This window comes from Grampus griseus (assembly GCF_964374135.1).
Source record: "Grampus griseus genome assembly, chromosome: 16".
Taxonomy (NCBI): domain Eukaryota; kingdom Metazoa; phylum Chordata; class Mammalia; order Artiodactyla; family Delphinidae; genus Grampus; species Grampus griseus.
Window position 1 is genome coordinate 52,400,350 of NC_139010.1, and position 19,323 is coordinate 52,419,672.

General features: G+C 37.1%; 1 protein-coding gene across 2 annotated transcripts in view; it reads left to right on the forward strand.

Moving 5' to 3' along the window:
* The window catches only part of MARCHF5 (membrane associated ring-CH-type finger 5), a 55,089-nt gene extending 35,984 nt beyond the window's left edge, over positions 1–19,105 (forward strand). The window contains exons 3-6 of one of the 2 annotated variants that reach the window (XM_082674137.1): positions 7,825–7,955; positions 14,947–15,130; positions 15,255–15,421; positions 16,204–19,105. In XM_082674137.1, the coding sequence (XP_082530263.1) occupies positions 7,825–7,955; positions 14,947–15,130; positions 15,255–15,421; positions 16,204–16,320 (599 nt within the window). In that variant the 3' untranslated portion in view covers positions 16,321–19,105. The remainder of the gene's footprint in view (positions 1–7,824; positions 7,956–14,946; positions 15,131–15,254; positions 15,422–16,203) is intronic. The other variant, XM_082674138.1, reaches the window with a different exon arrangement.
* Positions 19,106–19,323: the final 218 nt, after the last annotated feature.

The window sequence follows — 19,323 nt, forward strand, 5'->3', positions numbered from 1 at the left end:
CTGGCACCATGAATTTTCCTCTTCCTCCTTGTCCCAGACCTTTAGGCAAAAAAGATCTGTCCTTTATTTCTTACCTCAGATTTTCCTGAAACAGTCTTATTTTTATGCCAGAGCCTTATACCATAAATTTTTCCTCAAACATCTGTCTTGGATTATACCTCCTATTCCAGAGTTCTATTCTACTTAACTTAGTATGCCATTTTTGAAAGAACTAATATCTGACGTTGGTACAGTGTAACACTTGGTACAGTGTAACACTAAGTACTGTATTAAGAGCTTCATATACATTACTTTTCACAAAAACTCTGAGATAGATATTATCTTCATTATCATTATAGATGTAGAAATTGAGGTCTGGAGATAGCATTTTGTCCAAATTCACACGGTAGACCCTACCTAATCCTTACTCCCCTTGTTATTTTGCCTCCTAAGGAGCCTACTGTGGGTTTCCTATATAAAGGGGAAAAGAAAATGAAACAGTAATGTCAGGTTGACTTTCCTTAGGGTATGGTTACCTGAATTTTATGATAACTCTTTGTTATTCTCTAAAAAGTAGTTTTTCTTATTAATAAAAGTAACTATATTCTCATCATGGAAAATTTGAAAAATATAGGTATGTTTAAAGAAGAAAAAAGAATATGTAATAACAATTCCTTGGCATATATGTAGTAAGTGCATAATTAATATTGCCATCTATTTTTATGTATTAATGATAATTGATGGTGGTGTTTCTTTTATCACAGCTTAACTTTTTCAACTTTTAATTTGGAAATTCAAAGAATTTCCTACCTTAGGCATGGTTTCTCCTAAAAGCAGACAAAACATTTTTTCTCTAATAAGGTTTAATATTTCTTTATCCTTTCTAACAACTCTCTTTTATATTAAACTACTCTCGACTGATGCTGCTTTCTCTTTTTTTTACTCACTTTAGATACAAAATCTTGTGGATTCTATTCTAGTTTATTCTGACTTTAAATATTCTTAGTTTTCCTAAAATATCATATTCATTTTAGGAAGTTTGTAGGTAGGCAAACTGTCACCAGGAACTTCCTTCCTGCCTATTGTGTCATATTCTTCAGAGATCTGGCTAACGATTTTTATCAATTAACCCCCACCTTACTGGCATACTAGCTTTTTAAAAATATATAAACCCTTTGAATAAAGTCTTTTGCCTCTAGTTAGAAGGTCTTCTAGCATGCCCCCCTTTTCAGATCATAGATTTCAAGGTCAAGATTCACTTCTGTTAATTAGTAAATACATACAGACAGACAGTAATATTAAAACTCTTGGGCTTCCCTGGTGGCGCAGTGGTTGAGAGTCCGCCTGCCGATGCAGGGGACACAGGTTCGTCCCCTGGTCCGGGAAGATCCCACATGCCACGGAGCAGCTAGGCCCATAAGCCATGGTCGCTGAGCCTGCGCATCCGGAGCCTGTGCTCCGCAACAGGAGAGACCGCAACAGTGAGAGGCCCATGTACAGCAAAAGAAAAAAAAAAGAAAACTCTTTGCATCCTTACCCCCTCTATAATCTTTACTTAAAATTTGTTGACATGTATCTGTGTAGTTTGTATGATACTATCATATATTTGTCAGTTTTGCCATAAAGTTTTCCAGTTGTTTAATGTGTATTTATTGTTTGTCCCTAACTAGATTGTAGGCTCCTTGGAGGCAGAGGCTAGTGTGTTAAATTTTATTTACGTTTATTTTAATGCATAGTAAAATGCTATGTGTACAATAGGTGCTTAATAAGTACTTAGTAGTTGATGTTATAGCCCTCAAATATTCTATGGGCTAATCTATTCTAATGAGGAAAAATTTAAGCTTTCCCTTGGCACAAGCTATGTACTCATAAAGAACTACTTTGATGATCTTTAGTTACTTTTCTTGGTAATACACTATATATATACACCAAGACATAATATTCATCTGCTTTGACTCTGAATCTTTTATTTATCATTAGTTTTGTTTTGAGAGGTTTTTGGTCAGTTATTATTAGTTTGGTTAAATAAAAAATTGTCCAAGAACATATCCTTTCTTCTGTTGACAATCTAATGACTAACTTTCATCATTAAGCAAAGTAAATTAAAGCCTGAGTTTGCAGGATGTTTGTTTTTACATAAAAAATGGTAAAATCTCAACCTACAAGCAGAGCAATTAAAGATGAACTTACATGAGCTTGTCTGGGGCTCTTAGACCTAGCCTCTGGCGTCTTAGTATTTAAAACAGTGATGAATGCTAGAGAAAGAGTTAAAAGTTAAAATTCTTTACTATCCCATCAAAATTCCCACGTGTTTTTAAAATTGAATTGGTGGTTGTGATATTCATGTTTTCAGTAAAATCCACATTTGTTGTTGGACCATATAATTAATACTTTTTTTAAGTTGTTTTTTAAACAATGAATTGAGTCAAATACTTGCCACAGAGTGCTGCAGCTAGGTCCTGTGCCATTATATTCTAATGCCCTGTGGAACAGGCCAAAGTGCCCTGATATAATGCCAAGTACCATGTGCTGAAGATAGCTGTCTCTTAGTCCCTGAGAGTGATAGATACCAATCATCATTAAAAAGCATTTTTTAAGCACCTATCTGTACATGGTTCTATCCTAGGCACTGTACAAAACGAGTTAAACAGACATGGCCCCTGCCCCCTGGCAGTTTTCAATCTCAGATGATGCTGACATGGACAAACTTAAAGGATATTGAGACAACTGAACAAACATTGAACAAGAACATAAAGTACTAACATTATGCACAAGCAAAGGGGTAAGTGCATTTTGTGGGATAGTATGTAAAGGAAGCCTCCTGGAACAGGCTTACAGGGTGGGGTAGAACAATTAGTCAGCCTCAATCAGGTTAGGTTAGTTTTCATTGGGAATTTGGGTGTTCATACAGATTTAATCAAAGTAGGGACAGGACATTCCAGAAATAGTGTGCAACAAAAAGAAGACTTGGAGCAAGGAAAGAAGTTTAGAACTGTATTGTGAGACTCTTGGTGACCTCGAAAATCTGCAATTCTCAGCAGTCCTGAACCTGAAAGTGGGGTTGATGTTTTGGATTAGCAAGTTGGCATTTGAGTTGGGTCTGGCAATCTCTTTTATAAATTTGGCCACTTAACAGAAACCTTGGAGTTCATGGGAGCTGTTATCATCACAGGGACTTATACAAGGTTATCTTGTGAAGCATTAAATTATGTTTTGTGTTAGAAACTTTAGCACCGTGGCAGTGTTTAGAAATTATTTTTCAAGAATTGGTCAGAGGTGTGTTTTTTTTTTTTTTTTTTTGCGGTACGCGGGCCTCTCACCGCTGCGGCCTCTCCCGCCGCGGAGCACAGGCCTTCGGACGCGCTGGCTCAGCGGCCATGGCTCACGGGCCCAGCCGCTCCGCAGCATGTGGGATCCTCCCGGACCGGGGCACGAACCCGTGTCCCCTGCATCGGCAGGCGGACTCCCAACCACTGCGCCACCAGGGAAGCCTCAGAGGTGTTTTTGAGGATACCTTTCTGTCCCCAAGAAAGGTCCTGGGAATTCTGGGTATGATTGTATGCAGTGCCAGGAGATTTTGAACACTAAGTATTACCTGCCCTTCAGTCATTAATTCTTAATTGCCAAAATATACCTTTAACACCATGCATACAGAGACTTGAATTTAAATCACAACATAACAATCACAACAAATCTACCTTTGCAGTGTCTGCCAGATAAAACTGATTACTTCTTTTCAGTAGACATGGACTTAGAGTTTCCCTAATAGTTCTCAGCTCACTGTTTGATGTCATTCAAATCTGAAATGCGAAGATTTGAATTTACCCAAAACATTACGTGTAGTTATTTTCTTTACAAAAGCTTTATTGTGCAAAAGAATTCACAATAGATTTCCTTTTAATTGCAAGTTTCCCTAGTGCTCTTTAAATTATTGAATTTTCAAAACTTGTATTTGTACAAAGCTTCTCCAATCACCATTCATTGTGTAAATACAGTACTGTTGGAAGTATAAGTGATGAAGCCCACTGAGGCATTAAAAATTCAATAATACCTTTTTAAAATACTAAATAAAACCTTTTTATGCCCTTGCATATTTAACTTGTGAAGTACGATTATTCATACTTCTTCCTCCCCATTAGAATTGAGATTTTCAAGGGCTAGAATCTTGCCTTTCCTCATTTCCCGTAACTGTTTGTACTTTAATCTGACAATAAGAAGAGGCTAGTGACTGTTGCTGTTTTCCTTTTATGACCTCAAGTCATAGGATAGTACATGATAAGCTTCCTAATAAGAAAAATATGATTGAGGGACTGCATCCAGATGATTTGAGTGATTGTTCTTATTCATCAAATAGCTTGCCTAGGTAATCTTTAGCTCTCAGAAATACCTCCCTTGGGTGGCAGTTTATAATTCTAATGGTATGTTTACCACTAGGCATTTATCCTTCCTTTTAAATATTAAACTAATCTTGGACTAGTCTATCTGGAAAAGACTTGAGAGGTTTAGGCAAAATAAACTTAAGACAAAAGCCTAGACAGAATTTTGCCAGAAAAACTGGAAATAGGGATTATAAAATGCAGCCAGTGACTTCATTTAATCCAGCACATCTGTTGCATATGACCCAAGGGATAAGTAAAAAATTTCCAGAAGGAAGTATGAGGACTTATTTGTTTTTGTTTGTACAGAAGGAATTCATACCCAGTGATTCAGAAGAAAATTGAAAATTGAGCTTATTCTGTTGGAACCTTCTGAGATGTTTAAAGGAAAGACAATTCAAACATATATCTATTGTCCATGTTCATAATAGATAAAATCGGTAGTGACTGATTACTTTTTAGGAACTATGTTTTCATCTAAATGATCTGTTACTTTTTTTAGGAATTACATTGCTTTGCTCCATCAGTAGATCTTTCCAAGCACCCTTTTGAAGAGGTGGGGGATGGGGGGGGGCGAAGGTCAGCTGGAAGCAGGTAAAATACCTTCTCTCCTAATACATTCTGATTCTGACTGGGTAGAAAATAGTCTCATAACTTGGGCTTCATACAGAATAATGAAAAAGGAAGACCTAGAGATTTTCATATCATAGTTTTTCATAAGTACCTCAGTAGAGAATTAAGCAAATTTTTGAGAATCAAAGGAATTGGGATTCGTCAATAAGCAAAATAAAGAGGGTACTTTCGCTTTGGAGCTCATATTCTAGTTCAGGAGCCAACAAACTTTTTCTGTAAAAAAAAATATATATATATTATATATATATATATATAGTAAATACAGTTGACCCTTGAACAGTGCAGGCTTGGAGGGGGGAAGGGGTGCCAACCCTCTGTGCAGTCAAAAACCCACATATAACTTATAGTTGGCCCTCCGTATCCACAGCTCCTCTGTTTCCCTCCATATCCATGGATTCAACCAACAGAGGATTGTGTAGAACTGTGGTATTTACTATTGAAAAAAATCCTAGTGTAAGTGGATCCATGTAGTTCAAACCCGTGTTGTTCAAGGGTCAGCTAACTTTGCATGTGGCCATGTTTCTCGAAAACTTTATTTACAGTAACAGTGAGGTGTTACTATGGGCCATAGTTTTTCAACCCCTATTCTAGTAGGTGGAAACAGTAAGTAAATTAGAGTATGTTAGGTGGTCAGTGCTTTAGGAAAAAGAAAAATAGAGCAGAGTAATCAAATAGGGAGTATGATGAAGTAGAAGTTGACAGGGTGGGCCTCACTGAGGTCAAGAAAAAGAGGAGGAACCAGCAAAGGAGACTGAAAAGTTAGTGACTGGAAAGAAAACCAAGAGATGGTGATGTCCTGGAGATGCAATGATTATTGGGAAGAAGAAGGGAACATCTATCAGATGTTGGTGGTAGGCCAAATAAGTGGAAGGCTGAGATTAGACCATTGGATTTAGCTATGTGTGGGTTGTTAGTGACCTTGATGAGCAGTTTTGGTGGAGTGGATTTAAGAGAGAATTGGAGAGAGAGAGTGAAAACAGAAAAATCTTCTGAGTGATTTTGTTGTAAAGGGAGCAAAGAAATGGAGCAGTGGGAAAAGAAGGATCAAGAGAAGGGGTTTCTTTTTTTTTTTTAAGATAGAATAAATAATGACATGTTTGATGAAAATAATCCAATAAAGGGTAGGGGGAAATGATGTAGGAGGGTAGAAGTGAATTGCTAGACCTGTGTCTTTGAGTTGGTGACGGAATGGGATCTGGTGTATTAAGTGGGGATTGACTTCAGATAGGTGTGATGTTGGTAGGTGGAAACGTGCTGTAAAGAGTCTGTAGTTGTTGTTTTGTGGCTTCAATTTTCTGATTAAAGAACTATTGATAGAGAATAAGAAAGCTTAAGTTTTGAGGTTTTATATATACCTATTGGCTTTAACTTTTAGTACCAGCATTTCAGGGATCTTTGGTGACTTAGTAAAATGCTTCTTACTATGCCTTCTGAGAGGGTTATAAACTTAAACCTGCAAATTTGTGTATTTTAAGGATTAAACCCTACATTATGAGATTAAATAATGATACATGTAATGTGTGGCACAGCACCTGCTATCATGTAGAATGTAGAGTCAGTATACATTGAACTAGGCTTACTTTAGTGATATCTTTGGTCCCAAAAGATGCCTTGTCATAGTTTTAAATGTTATGTAAGTTAGATTTTGACAATAATAAGTTTATATGCTAAATTTAAATCATAGGTCCCTTTGACACCTCTCCTAATGTTCTTCCTTCTTCACAGTATGGTCTGTCTTTATACAGCGACTAGTAACATTACTGGCTCCAGCAATCAGGGGGAACTATTGATCAGGGCTCCACAGATGGATGCTTGTTCTTTTAATGATTTTATCAACATATTGCTATTTGAATTTCTTCGTACAATGAAAATAAGTTGGTTTTGTATACAGCATCCTCCTATAGATTGTAAGCCCCCAGAGGTAGGTAATACCTCTTATACATTTCTAAGAAAATGTCCTAAGTAATAGTTTGTACGTAGAGGGCATTCAACAAATATGATGATTACTAACCAAGTCAAGGTTGCATGTTCCTTTATTTCAACTTAGATATTCAATTCTTTATTTAGGCCTTGCTCTAATTCAGGTCTAAGACTTTTCCACTATTCTGGAAAATTCTGGAGCTAAATTATATCGGGCTTAATTGCAATTATTATAATTCCTCCTAGTATAGTTATTCCAAATAACTACCAGAGGAGGTAATAACCAAATTTTACTTTGTAAGCACATAATAATAGAAGCATAATTGGCATATACAGCTGTTGGAATGCCATAAAAACTGGCATGATCATTAAAAGTAGCTTGTTAGAGAATAGTACTCAACTAAATATAGTATATTGGATATCAAAGTAAGATAGGTTGACTTTGTGTAACTACAAAAAAATAGCCTAGGTTACCTTCACACACTATCAAGGAAGTAATAAGTGAAGTCAAAGAAGTGATAGTCTTACCAAGTACTATAGAAACTAATTGTGGCCAGGAACTGTTTGTGAAGAGCAAGTTGAAATGGCCATGGCATTCTGCAGTAGCCAGTGTCATTAAGAGAAGTAAGAGAACTATTTTCCTTTATAAGAAGCAGCTGTGTTAAGGCTTTACTCTTAGGTTTACTGATAAAGATAAAAATTTGAAGAGGCTATTTCCTAGGATTTAGGAAGTAAAACTCAGCTATTCATGCAAATGACTGAGAAATTCTAAATCTGTTCAAATCTAGGTTCCCATTACATTTATAAGTTACTTCTAAAGCATCAGGGCATCCAACTTCATAAAAATATTTTAGATCTGGTCTTTTTTTTTTTTTAATCTGTCTTGTGTTGAAACTTTGTTTTCTTTATATTATAGGTCCAGTTGTTTACGTCTTGGATCTTGCAGATAGACTGATCTCAAAAGCCTGTCCATTTGCTGCAGCAGGAATAATGGTTGGCTCTATCTATTGGACAGCTGTGACTTATGGAGCAGTGACAGTGATGCAGGTTCACTATTTTATTCTATTTGATGATGTTACTTTTGATATGAAGATCAAACAGATTAAACAGATTTTTGTTAGGAGTTTTTAAAATTATTATTTGAACAAGTGATAACATTCTCATGGCTTAAAAATAAGAAAATATGTAAAAGCTCTCTAGGGGGAAGTCTTCTTACTCCTGTCCTTCATTTGCCCAGGTTCCCCTCTGCTCAGGTAGCCAGATATATTCTTCCAGACTTTGTTTGTGCATATGCAAGATAAAATAAATATGTTCTCCCACACACATTATAGTTATCCCCCCAAAAGGAAACGTATTAGAGCTGAACCCCCCTTTTTCCAAAAACAATGAATCTTAGAGATCTTTTCACAGAGTATAGAGAAATCTGCATAGCATTCTTTGTATAGAATTTCAACAGTTTACTAACCAGTCTCTTATTGATTAGACAGTTAGTTACTTCTAGTTTTTTGCTATTACAAAACAATGCTACATTTAGTAACTGTTGATGAAAATTAGAATGACTTAAATTTCAAGATTTAGTCCCAGGCCCTTGACTCTTCTCTCTGTATACCTCTTCTTTGAAGATTTCCAGCCATCTTAACTGTGCGTTTTGATGTCTTTCACCCTAATCTTTTCCCAAAATCAGTCCTATAAGAACAGCATGGCCCTTCTCCTTAAATGACCTCTTATGACTTCACACTCAATATTATTGAAATCAAACTTGTCTTTTCCTCAGTTTGAAACCTAAATTTATTCTGTTATCATTTCTTTATATCTTTGATTCCTACAATTATTTTCCCATCTACTCGATATATAGCCTACATTCTGAGGATTACCTTTAACTCTTTCTACTTCATAGCGCTATATCCAGTCCGCTAAGTCCAATCAATTTCCATCTAGATATGTCTTAACATCTGTGGCTTCCTTTCCACAGTCTTTAATACTTGACTTATTGTCTTTCTCCCATCATACCTGGATGGCTAAAGGAGCCTCTTGATTGTTTTCTTTAACTTCATTCTTTTCTGTTGATCCATCCTTCCAAATGAATCTTCCTAAAATAATACCTTTCAACATTTTACTTCAAAGCTTAACGTCTCCTCTAACTTAAGTGATCATTTTCAAAAGCAGCACCTAGATTGGTTAAATGTTTCTTTTTTTTTTTAATAAATTTATTTATATTTTTGGCTATGTTGGGTCTTTGTTGCTGCACGCAGGCTTTCTCTAGTTGCAATGAGCGGGGGGCTACTCTTCATTGTGGTGCGCGGGCTTCTCATAGCAGTGGCTTCTCTTGTTGCTGAGCACGGGCTCTAGGCTCACGGGCTTCAGTAGTTGTGGCATGTGGGCTCAGTGGTTGTGGCTCGTGGGCTCTGTAGTTGTGGCTCGCGGGCTCTAGAGCGCAGGCTTGGTAGTTGTGGCGCACGGGCTTAGTTGCTCCACGGCATGTGGGATCCTCCCAGACCAGGGCTCAAACCTGTGTCTCCTGCGTTGGCAGGCAGATTCTTAACCACTGCACCACCAGGGAAGCCCGGTTAAATGTTTCATAACTAACTCAGTAATAGTTAACACACTTTGGTTTGTAGATGATATAACTTGCTTTTCTTTAATATAAATTAAAGAGTACATGAAAGAAAAAGGGATCGAAGGGATTATATGTAATATTCTAGAAGTTGCACATAACCTGTCTAATCATGGTGAGACAGAATATTGCAATGCTTCTTTATAAAATGTTGATGACACCCCAGAAATCTGGATGTAGTCACTGGAATGAATCACAAATCATTTGTCATAGGATAGTGGATAAAGGTTGAGAATCACTGACTTGAAAAAGATTCCATTTCCTTAACCTGGTTTGTTATGCAGTGTTCTCCACAATCTTAACTTCATTCTACTTTGAGGCCTATGGGGCTGTCTCCTCCAACCCATCCTTATGTTGTTTAGTTTTTTTACCTCTGTCCTTTGGCTTATGTCACCCTCCCTGCCTAATACCTGTCCTTTCAGGGCTTTCTCTCCGAATTTAAACCCTCCTTCCAGGCTTAGTTCAGCCACTTTCCCTCCATGAAAGTTATCAGGCAACTCCTGCCCAGTGTGATTTCTTCTTCCTCTGCATTCATGACATTTTTATTCCTCAAATGGCAGCCAATCCTGTGTTGACCAAGTGCTATTTCTTATATAGATTACCTAAGTTATTTAACTTTTGCTGTATTCAGGCCTTACTCCTCCTATTGGCAGGTAATTTCCTTGAGAAAGTAGAGACTATCTTATACGTAGGTGTCCCCTGTATAGCATATACACAGATGTTAACTTTAAAAGGCTTTCATAAATAGTGATTTTTTTAATATGACCAATTCTATCAGGTAGTAACAGGTTTGTTTAACTGACTATATGTTCTGTAATAATTTGTTAAGCCCCAGTAATGAGTATTAGTATATCATTAGATCCAGGAAGTTCAGGACCATTCACTAGGACTGACAAAGACCTGAAAACTTAGAGATTATACATTGTTTAATGTACAACTACATTATACAAAAGTATGTTTTTGCAGATGGGGAAACTAAGGCCCTTTGAGATTAAGTGATTTCTCTTTAAGACCTAATTGACCATAAGAAATAGGATGCCTCTTTTTGAAAAGATATTAGGCTAGCACAGTCTTAAAAGAATTCTCGTAATTAATGAGACACTTCAACAACAGGAGCCAATTAAGGAAAGACTACATTAACAGTATTTTAATTCAGTAAAAGTGAAAGATCATTTGAAGTTATGAAAAAAATAAGTCTTGAGCTGACCCTTGAAGAGAATGATTTGGATTGGCAGAGAGGAGGAAATGATATGAGCAAGGAGACAAAAATAAACATGTTAATGGTGACAGTAAAGAAGGTTAATGGTGACAGAAAAGAACTAAAATGATGATAATGCATATATACATTATGTGTTACCATTTAGATATAACCTTCACATGTACTGTCTCACTTGAAAAGTTTTTTTTTTTAGCCCAGAAATGGGAGCGATTAGCTGTGACAGTAGATAGCTCCTGTTGTGTGATTTAAGAGTATTCGGAAGACTTTTATCTTTCTGAATATTTGATAGCAGTCGTGCCCCCTACTCCATCAGCAGAATTTAGGATTTTCTTTTTCACACTTAACTTTTTTTTCCTTTTGTTCTCTGACTACTCTGAAGTTCAGGTAAATCAGATTAAGGAATCAGATCACTGTTTTTTCCCATTTATTTCTTCATGAACCAGTCTTAGGTTCAATCCCTTTTCGTTGTAAAGAACTTGAATGGTCCCTTTGATTTAAATTTCTGTTGAAAAGACAACGTGATAGTTAACTTTTTCTTCCCCTAGCACCTGGCTGAACACCTTTCAAGCACTGATGCGTATAATTCTTGCAACAATCTTGTGACATAGATACTATCAATTATTCCTAGTTTACAGGTTCAGAGAGCTTACATGTCCAATACCAGTACCACCTTCCAGCAAGGAAGAAGCATTAGGACTCCTGTCCCTAATCTAGGGCTCCTGAAATAATAGCTGGTCCCGGAGGCAGCTGGAGCATTGTATCCAGGAACAGTGGAACACTGACACCCGGCCCAGCTCTGCTTCTGCCTCTGCTGTAAAGCAGCCCCCACACGCATTGTCCCTTCTTAATTGTGTTGCATCTAATTACCCTGAATTCTAAGGAAACCTTTTAGTTCATTGCTGTTCCATCCTCCCATTTAAAAGTAGGGTTCTATAGGCAGTGCTTTAAAAGATCAAAACTTAATTAAAACTAACTCTTAGCATTTTAGCATTGATGAACCGCAGGCCTAGCTGACTATGGAGATTTAGCTTTTAGCTCTTAAGCAGAAAAACAAACAAACCTTTCTCTAAACCTGCAATTCCATAGGCCTTGATTTTGTACATGGATAAAAAATTCTTAGAGAAGGGCTTTCCTGGTGGCGCAGTGGTTGAGAGTCCACCTGCCAATGCAGGGGACACGGGTTCGCGCCCCGGTCCGGGAAGATCCCACATGCCGCGGAGCAGCTGGGCCCGTGAGCCATGGCTGCTGAGCCTGCGCATCCGGAGCCTGTGCTCCGCAACAGGAGAGGCCATAACAGTGAGAGGCCTGCATACCGCAAAAAAAAAAAAAATCTTAGAGAAGACATTCTATAGTTTCTGAATCTAACCTCAAAATTTAAGTCTTGAAAGTTATCTCTTTTTCAGTCTTAGGGCATAACATCAGAATGTACATGATCTTACACAAGATTTGCTGGTTTTATATTGACCAAAGTTAAATCAGACCCATTGATTAATTCAGCTTTCATTTATTACCCTTGAGTCTGACTGTAGCGGTATGTAGTATGACACTACAGGTGTTACACTGTCCTAGTTCCTTAACATTATATTTGCACACTTGTTTGATTTGATTGCCTCTTACCTCCAAAAGACGTCTATTTAGCTCACCTTTTAATTCCCAGCACCTAGGCCTGTGTCTGGCACGTAATTATCATTCAGTTGAATGAATGCATGCAGGTATGCATGTAATGGTCAGCCTCAGCTTAAGCACAAAGCATGACTCTTGATCACAGGTGGGGAAAATGGGCTTTTGCTCACTGTTTGCCCTATTTTCTTTTTTATTTCCTCATTCTTAGACACCTGGTTGGAAAGTTTTTACTGCTACCCATGAGGAATAAATTTTCCCTTACTATAGTCCATACCTGAATATTCACTTTGCTTTATATATATATATATATTTTTTTTTTCTGTACACGGGCCTCTCACTGTTGTGGCCTCTCCCATTGCGGAGCACAGGCTCCGGACGCGCAGGCTCAGTGGCCATGGCTCACGGGCCCAGCCCCTCCGCAGCACGTGGGATCTTCCCGGACCAGGGCACGAACCCATGTCCCCGGCATTGGCAGGCGGACTCTCAACCACTGCGCCACCAGGGAAGCCCTGCTTTATATTTTTAAACCCTAAATTCTAAAAAGAAAACATAACCCAACAAAGGAATTTTTCAAATTTCTGAATTTATTTGCTAACACTTTGGGAGTATTTAAATCACATTTAGTTATAACTTTAAAGTGATCATAATATTGAAAATAATAAAATGATACAAAAAAATAGAGTGTCATGTGACAAGCATTATAGGTAAAGACAGTTTCTGGGCTAATCCACTTTTGCCACCAGGGTGGGATATGTGTTTATGAAATATGGTGAACCAGACTATTTCACTTTAGGGCAGCTCAAAACAACCACCCTTTACATGCAAGATATGAGGTTGTTAATTTCTACCTGGAAACACAGAAGAATATCAGATACTGATACCATGGGTTTTGACCATTTGGAAGAGGCTAGTCCTCTGTTCTTTAATGTTACGTCTTGGTTAGATAAATTAATCATGCACAAAAGTCTGGGCTATATCCTTAGCTGAAATTTTAAAAGCACCCATTTTGGTCCTCTCCACATGCTTTTTCTTTTTTTTTTTTTGTGGTTGGCCACGCCACACAGCATGGCATGTGGGCTCTTAGTTCCCCGACCAGGGATTGAACCCGTGCCCCCTGTGTTGGAAGTGCAGAGTTTAACCACTGGACTGCCAGGGAAGTCCCTCCACATAATTTTATAAACTATTTCTACCTGGATCAAGTCTGTTGTCTAGAATTTGAATTTGCCGTGACCATTGTCAGCTTCCTTATTTCACATCTCCTTGAAGTCCACCTAAAAAAATCTGCTATAATAGCTGACGTAAAGGGCATCTCATTTTTGAAAAAAAATCCTGTTTACTTTTTCATGAGTTTGCTTTCCTGAGTAGATATTGTCCCTGGAGCTTTTAGTCTTCCCTACCTTCTTTTCTCCCTTCCCTTCCTTTCTTTTCCCTCGTACCTCTCAGAGATATAGACAAAGGCAAAGACATAAATTGTCTATATCAACAATCCTTTCTTCATAGTTTAATCCTCAAGTGTGTACAGAAAAACTATATAGAAACCTGTATAGTAGTCTCCTCATATCAAGCTGTGATACCTGGATGGGCTAAAACCCCAAGATTCTGAAATAGTCTCCACTGTCATAACTGCCAAGAATAATCCCTCAGAGAAATATATTTAATTTGCCAGCATTTGAGACTTTTGGCTAAAGGGAGGTCATTTGAGACCTGTGAAAGAATTTTTAGGGAAATTTTCTAGTTAAAAGTAAGATGCTCACCAACAAAGTGGCCATGTTGAGAGACATGTAAGACCAAGATTGATCAGCAAGTGAAAGAATTTTGCCAGGAGGAGAAGTATGGAGATTCACAAATGCAAATTAATCATGTCCTTCTTGCCCTCTCAGATCTAAACCAATTGAGAAATAACCCCAATACCCAGATGAGAGGGGAAGGATTGTTTTAGCTTTATTACCCCATAGATAGGCACCCTTGGGTTCCTGGATTAGAAAAAGTGACTGGAACCTGTAACCAGAACTGGACTTCCTATTGCATTCCCTCAAATATAGACCTTGGAATTGCATTTTAGGAGAGTTAAGTCTGTAGAGCAGGCATTTAGCCAGCCAGAGAAATCACACGCAATCCCAGACACCACTGAGCAGGGAGAAAGCCAAAGAGAAATGAGATTTCAGACCATCTCCTGAAGGCCGGTCCTGCCTCTTGGCTGGCTGTGCTTACCTCCTAGTAGGAAGAGCAGGAAGACAGTTGCTCTTCTCGAAGACACATGAGACCTAAAATTATAGCCCAATCTAACCAAATTAAATAGAGGAATGGAAGCAAGAACCAGAAGTCCTCTCCCCTCTATTGAAATGTAATCAATTAAAGCTTTTATTCCAATGTAATATGAAACAGCTTGGGAGCTTTTCTTTTTCCCCTTGAATGAGAGACATTTCTTATAAATAAATCAGGATTGATAGCTTTCCAGCTTATTTTTAAAACTTTCTGTATTCTTTTGAAATTTAGCATTTCCTCTAAAATGAATTGCACTCAAGCATGGAACCCTTCATTAGATAAGGAAATGATTGGAGCAAATGCTATCTGTTTCACAGGTTGTAGGCCATAAAGAAGGTCTGGATGTTATGGAGAGAGCTGATCCTTTATTCCTTTTAATTGGACTTCCTACTATTCCTGTCATGCTGATATTAGGCAAGATGATTCGCTGGGAGGACTATGTGCTTAGACTATGGCGCAAATACTCAAATAAACTACAAATTTTGAACAGTATATTTCCAGGTAAGGCCCTGAATTGTGGTGGTAATGAACATACCAAATTAATCTTGTGGACGAATCCTAGCATGCAAAGATATTTTAGATATTCTGATTTATTAGCACTAATACCCTACATTTTTTTCTTTAGGGATTGGTTGTCCTGTTCCTCGAATTCCAGCCGAGGCTAATCCTTTAGCAGATCATGTCTCTGCAACCCGAATTTTGTGTGGAGCCCTTGTTTTTCCTACTATTGCAACAATAGTTGGTAAACTAATGTTCAGTAGTGTTAACTCTAATTTACAAAGGACAATCTTGGTAAGGTGGCTTTAATATTACTTTTTTCAAGTGACTATGCAAAAGAGAAAGAACTGTATATTTGTTTTAAAAAAAAAAGAATGGGACTATATAAATATTTATACTATGGCTCCTGTGCCTTAAGTCTCTATTTGATCCCCGCTGTCATTCAATAGCAATAAAAAGACGAGGATCCACTGCAGTAGTTCTGGTCTTCTGGAACTATGCTTTGGGAGTTCTCTCCTGGGATATGCGTGAATCATTACTCCCAAAAGATAGTGTTGAAAAGTTTCTGCTCTAGGGTCAGACTGCCCAGGTCAAATCCTATCACAGACATTGCCTTTCTGAGAAACCTAAATAAAATTTCTTGATTTCTCTATGCTTGTAGAATGGAGATAGTAATGGTAGCTACCTCAGGATTATTGTGAGGGTTAAATCAGATAATTCATTTGAAGTGCTAGCACATAGTAAGCCCTTATGTTGTTTGATGTCATTATTATTGTTCCCACTTCTCCCCTCTGGTAGCAGCCTGCATATAATGCCTGGGCATTCTCTCTACTATATGAGAATGGATTTAGAGCTAAGTGGAAGGAAGATTACTCAGAGAGGATAAAGGCTTTCTGACCTCTAATAGTCTATTCCTATCTTACCCCCTAGTTAAAAAAAAAAAAAGAGAGAACTATTTCATTTGCGGTCATCTGAATTAGCAACAATGCTTGTGTCTTTTGTGATTTAAGTAAAATGATTTTTATTATGTTCCTCTAAATCTGCATTATAAAAAGCTAATTTTTCTCTTTTTTTAGGGTGGAATTGCTTTTGTTGCCATTAAAGGAGCATTCAAGGTTTACTTCAAACAGCAGCAATATTTACGTCAGGCACACCGCAAAATTCTAAATTATCCAGAGCAAGAAGAAGCATAAAACTGTGACTTCTCATTGTTCTGCAGTCCTCTCACTCTTATGAGTCTGTTGTGTTGTTTTGATTCCATCATTAATGCACAGTAGTGGAGACTTGCGATAAGCTGCTGCTCTCATATTTTTAAGAAGTAAAATAAAGCACTTAGGGAAGGGGAAACCCTCTCAGTAATCACGGAACCTAAGGATGTGATTTGTTTTCATTGTTTTGTATGTACTTCTTTTATGGCAGTCATCTGAACCATTATCTTAGCATGGTGAACCTGAGTTTTGTTCATATTTTCTTCAGACAGAAATGTAAAGATCAAACTGTGCAAATATTTAAAAAGGCACAGGCTGTTTTATTCAAAGGCCTCTTTTGTACATGTTCATGTTCAGTGTTTTCTTAGAATCAGCAATTCAATGAAGGTACTATGAGGATTTTTCTCACTGGCATAATTTGATTACAAGCTAAACAGGAGTATATGTTAATATGAGGAAATGTAAATTAGTTATACATAATTAACAAACCAAAAATGTATGTAAACATTCAAATGATTATCTGAACAAATGCAATTTTGCTGTGTTTTTCTTAACCCATGTGATATCCTCCAAAACGTGTAGGGTAAAAATTCACAGGGCTTCCAGATCACTTTTTCACTATTAAATTTTATTTATATAATGTTGACATCTCATAGTTCATATTGTAATTTTGACTTATGCAGTCTTAATTACTGTGTGTGTGTGTGTGTGTGTGTGAGAGTGAGAGAGAGAGAAAGAGAAAGGCAGAGACAGAGACAGCGACATCAGGTCCTTCCATCACCAGAGTAAGGTTTTTAAATTCGTGTTTCTAGAAATTAGAACTGCCAGTTTATAGTAGTTTGAGCACAGAGAACGATTTGCAAAAAATAAAGTTATTTTCCTCTCCTTTCTCATCGATTCAGTTATTCAGGTGTTTGTTGATCACCTCCTACTTCCCCAGGCACTATGCAAAGTGTTGTGGGGATACAGTGGTGAACAAGACAGACTTGGTTCCTGCTTTTATGTAGTTTACAGTCTAGTTTCAACAGGTAGAAAACCAGCAGTGAGTAAACCAAGGTGAGGCCTTGAGCTCTTTGTTTTTATACCAGTCAGTGAGGAAATAATTATGAAAACAAGTCTTGAGTAAATATTAAGGTCATTGTTTTTGTCAAATTATAAGAAAAAAAACCAATACTAATATTTTTAAATTTAAATTGCTTGTCATACTGAGGAGGCTAGCACCTTAATAGTCACTGTTTAACTAGTTTTATATTCATTTTTCAAAAGCAATTATTTATTTTAAGCTCTTCAGTAGTGACCCTTTTAATGTTCAGCGATCTGGTCTTGGAGTGATTTTCATCAATTAGTATTAAGTTTTTTAAAGATAGTTCCAAAAACCCTATTTATTTTCTTGTTCACAGCATCTAATGCATGGCAATATGAATGTTCCCCCTTACTGATAAGTGGCCACTTCTCTTTAGGATTGTAGCAAGTATAGATTGAGCTATGTTAGATTACAGTAGTATATGTTAACTTCAGTAATTTAAGACTGGTACCTTTCTATAGTATGAATGTCTTAATTTTGAGTTATAACATGAAATTTATGTGAATGGCTATTGAACATTCAAAGTTGTAATTACTTGGGGAGGAAGGGAATATTTGACTGACAGTGAGCCTTATATTAAGATCACTGCTACAGTTCTGAAGGGGAGATATAAAACTATGATTATATATAAAAATAACAGATTATATAGCTGTGCTTATAAAATATATTGGCTTTCTTAAATTTTCAATATGAAAAGACATACTGGATATTTCCTGCATAATTTTGTTATGTAGAACAGCTTTTAGCAGCCTTTACTAAAGTTACACAAGCACACAGTTCCCCATTTATTACTTTATGCCCAAAATGGGGGAATGACTGCTTGGATTTGTTTGGCATCAGGGCTTGTGAGGGCCAGAGAAACAACTCTAATCCTTTAGGGGCAGGGAGAAGGAGTTTTGAGGGCTGTGGGGAGGGAACTGCAAGTGCCTGGGGACCAGAGTAGCCTCAGCCCTGGAATTGAACACATTTAAATCTAAAGAGCCTTAGCTCAAGAAGTACCAGGTACCAGCCTCTTCAGAAAGTGTCCTGCACCACCCTGAATCAACAAAAGCATGGGCTGACTAAAGTTGGGTGGACCTAGGTTCAGATCCTAATTCTGCTTTTAATAACTATGTATGACTTTCATCAAGTGACACCTTGCTCTCAGCTACAGTTTTCTTCATCTCTGAAATACAAATGATACTTAGAAGACTGTTTCTAGGATTAACTGAGAAATGAAAGAAACAGAGAGAGGCACTTTAGCTAAGCTCAAAATAGCCTCTACAGAGCAGTAGTGTCTTAATTGCTGAACACTAGGAAAAGGGAACGAGGCAGTAAACGAGAAACATTAGGGGACAGATTAAGACTTTTGGGATGGGCAGGTATATTTGTGTTTTCCAGTTTATTTTCACGTTTCTTTACTGTGTTATTTCTATAATGTTTTAAACCTCTTTTATAAAATTCAATGACAACTAGTAGAATTCTCTTCTTTGCAGAATTTAACTTATCTCCAAAGTGGCAGAAAATATTGTTCATCATTAAATGATTATCAAATGACTGTGAAGAATATAAAATTAAACTGAGTGACTTAATTAGTCACTGCCTTGCTAACTGTGCTGTAATTTTTTTAAACGTCTTGTTTTTAACATAGCAGACTATCTCAACACTGGCTGGATTAGGTTAAATAAAGAATTTTTATGTCCTCTAGGTGTACTTTGTCTGTTGAACAACTTCCAAAACATAATTTGTTTATTCTGTACCTACTTAATTCTTTTTAAATCATAGTAATCGAGATACTAGTGAGATTTTCTCTTAGTACAAGTAATCTGAATTTTTTAAGAACTGTAAAGAAATTTGTCTTAATTTCATAAGCAGGCAAACCTAAATTCCAAGTATGTTCTAATTTTTAAAATGAATCCCCCCTC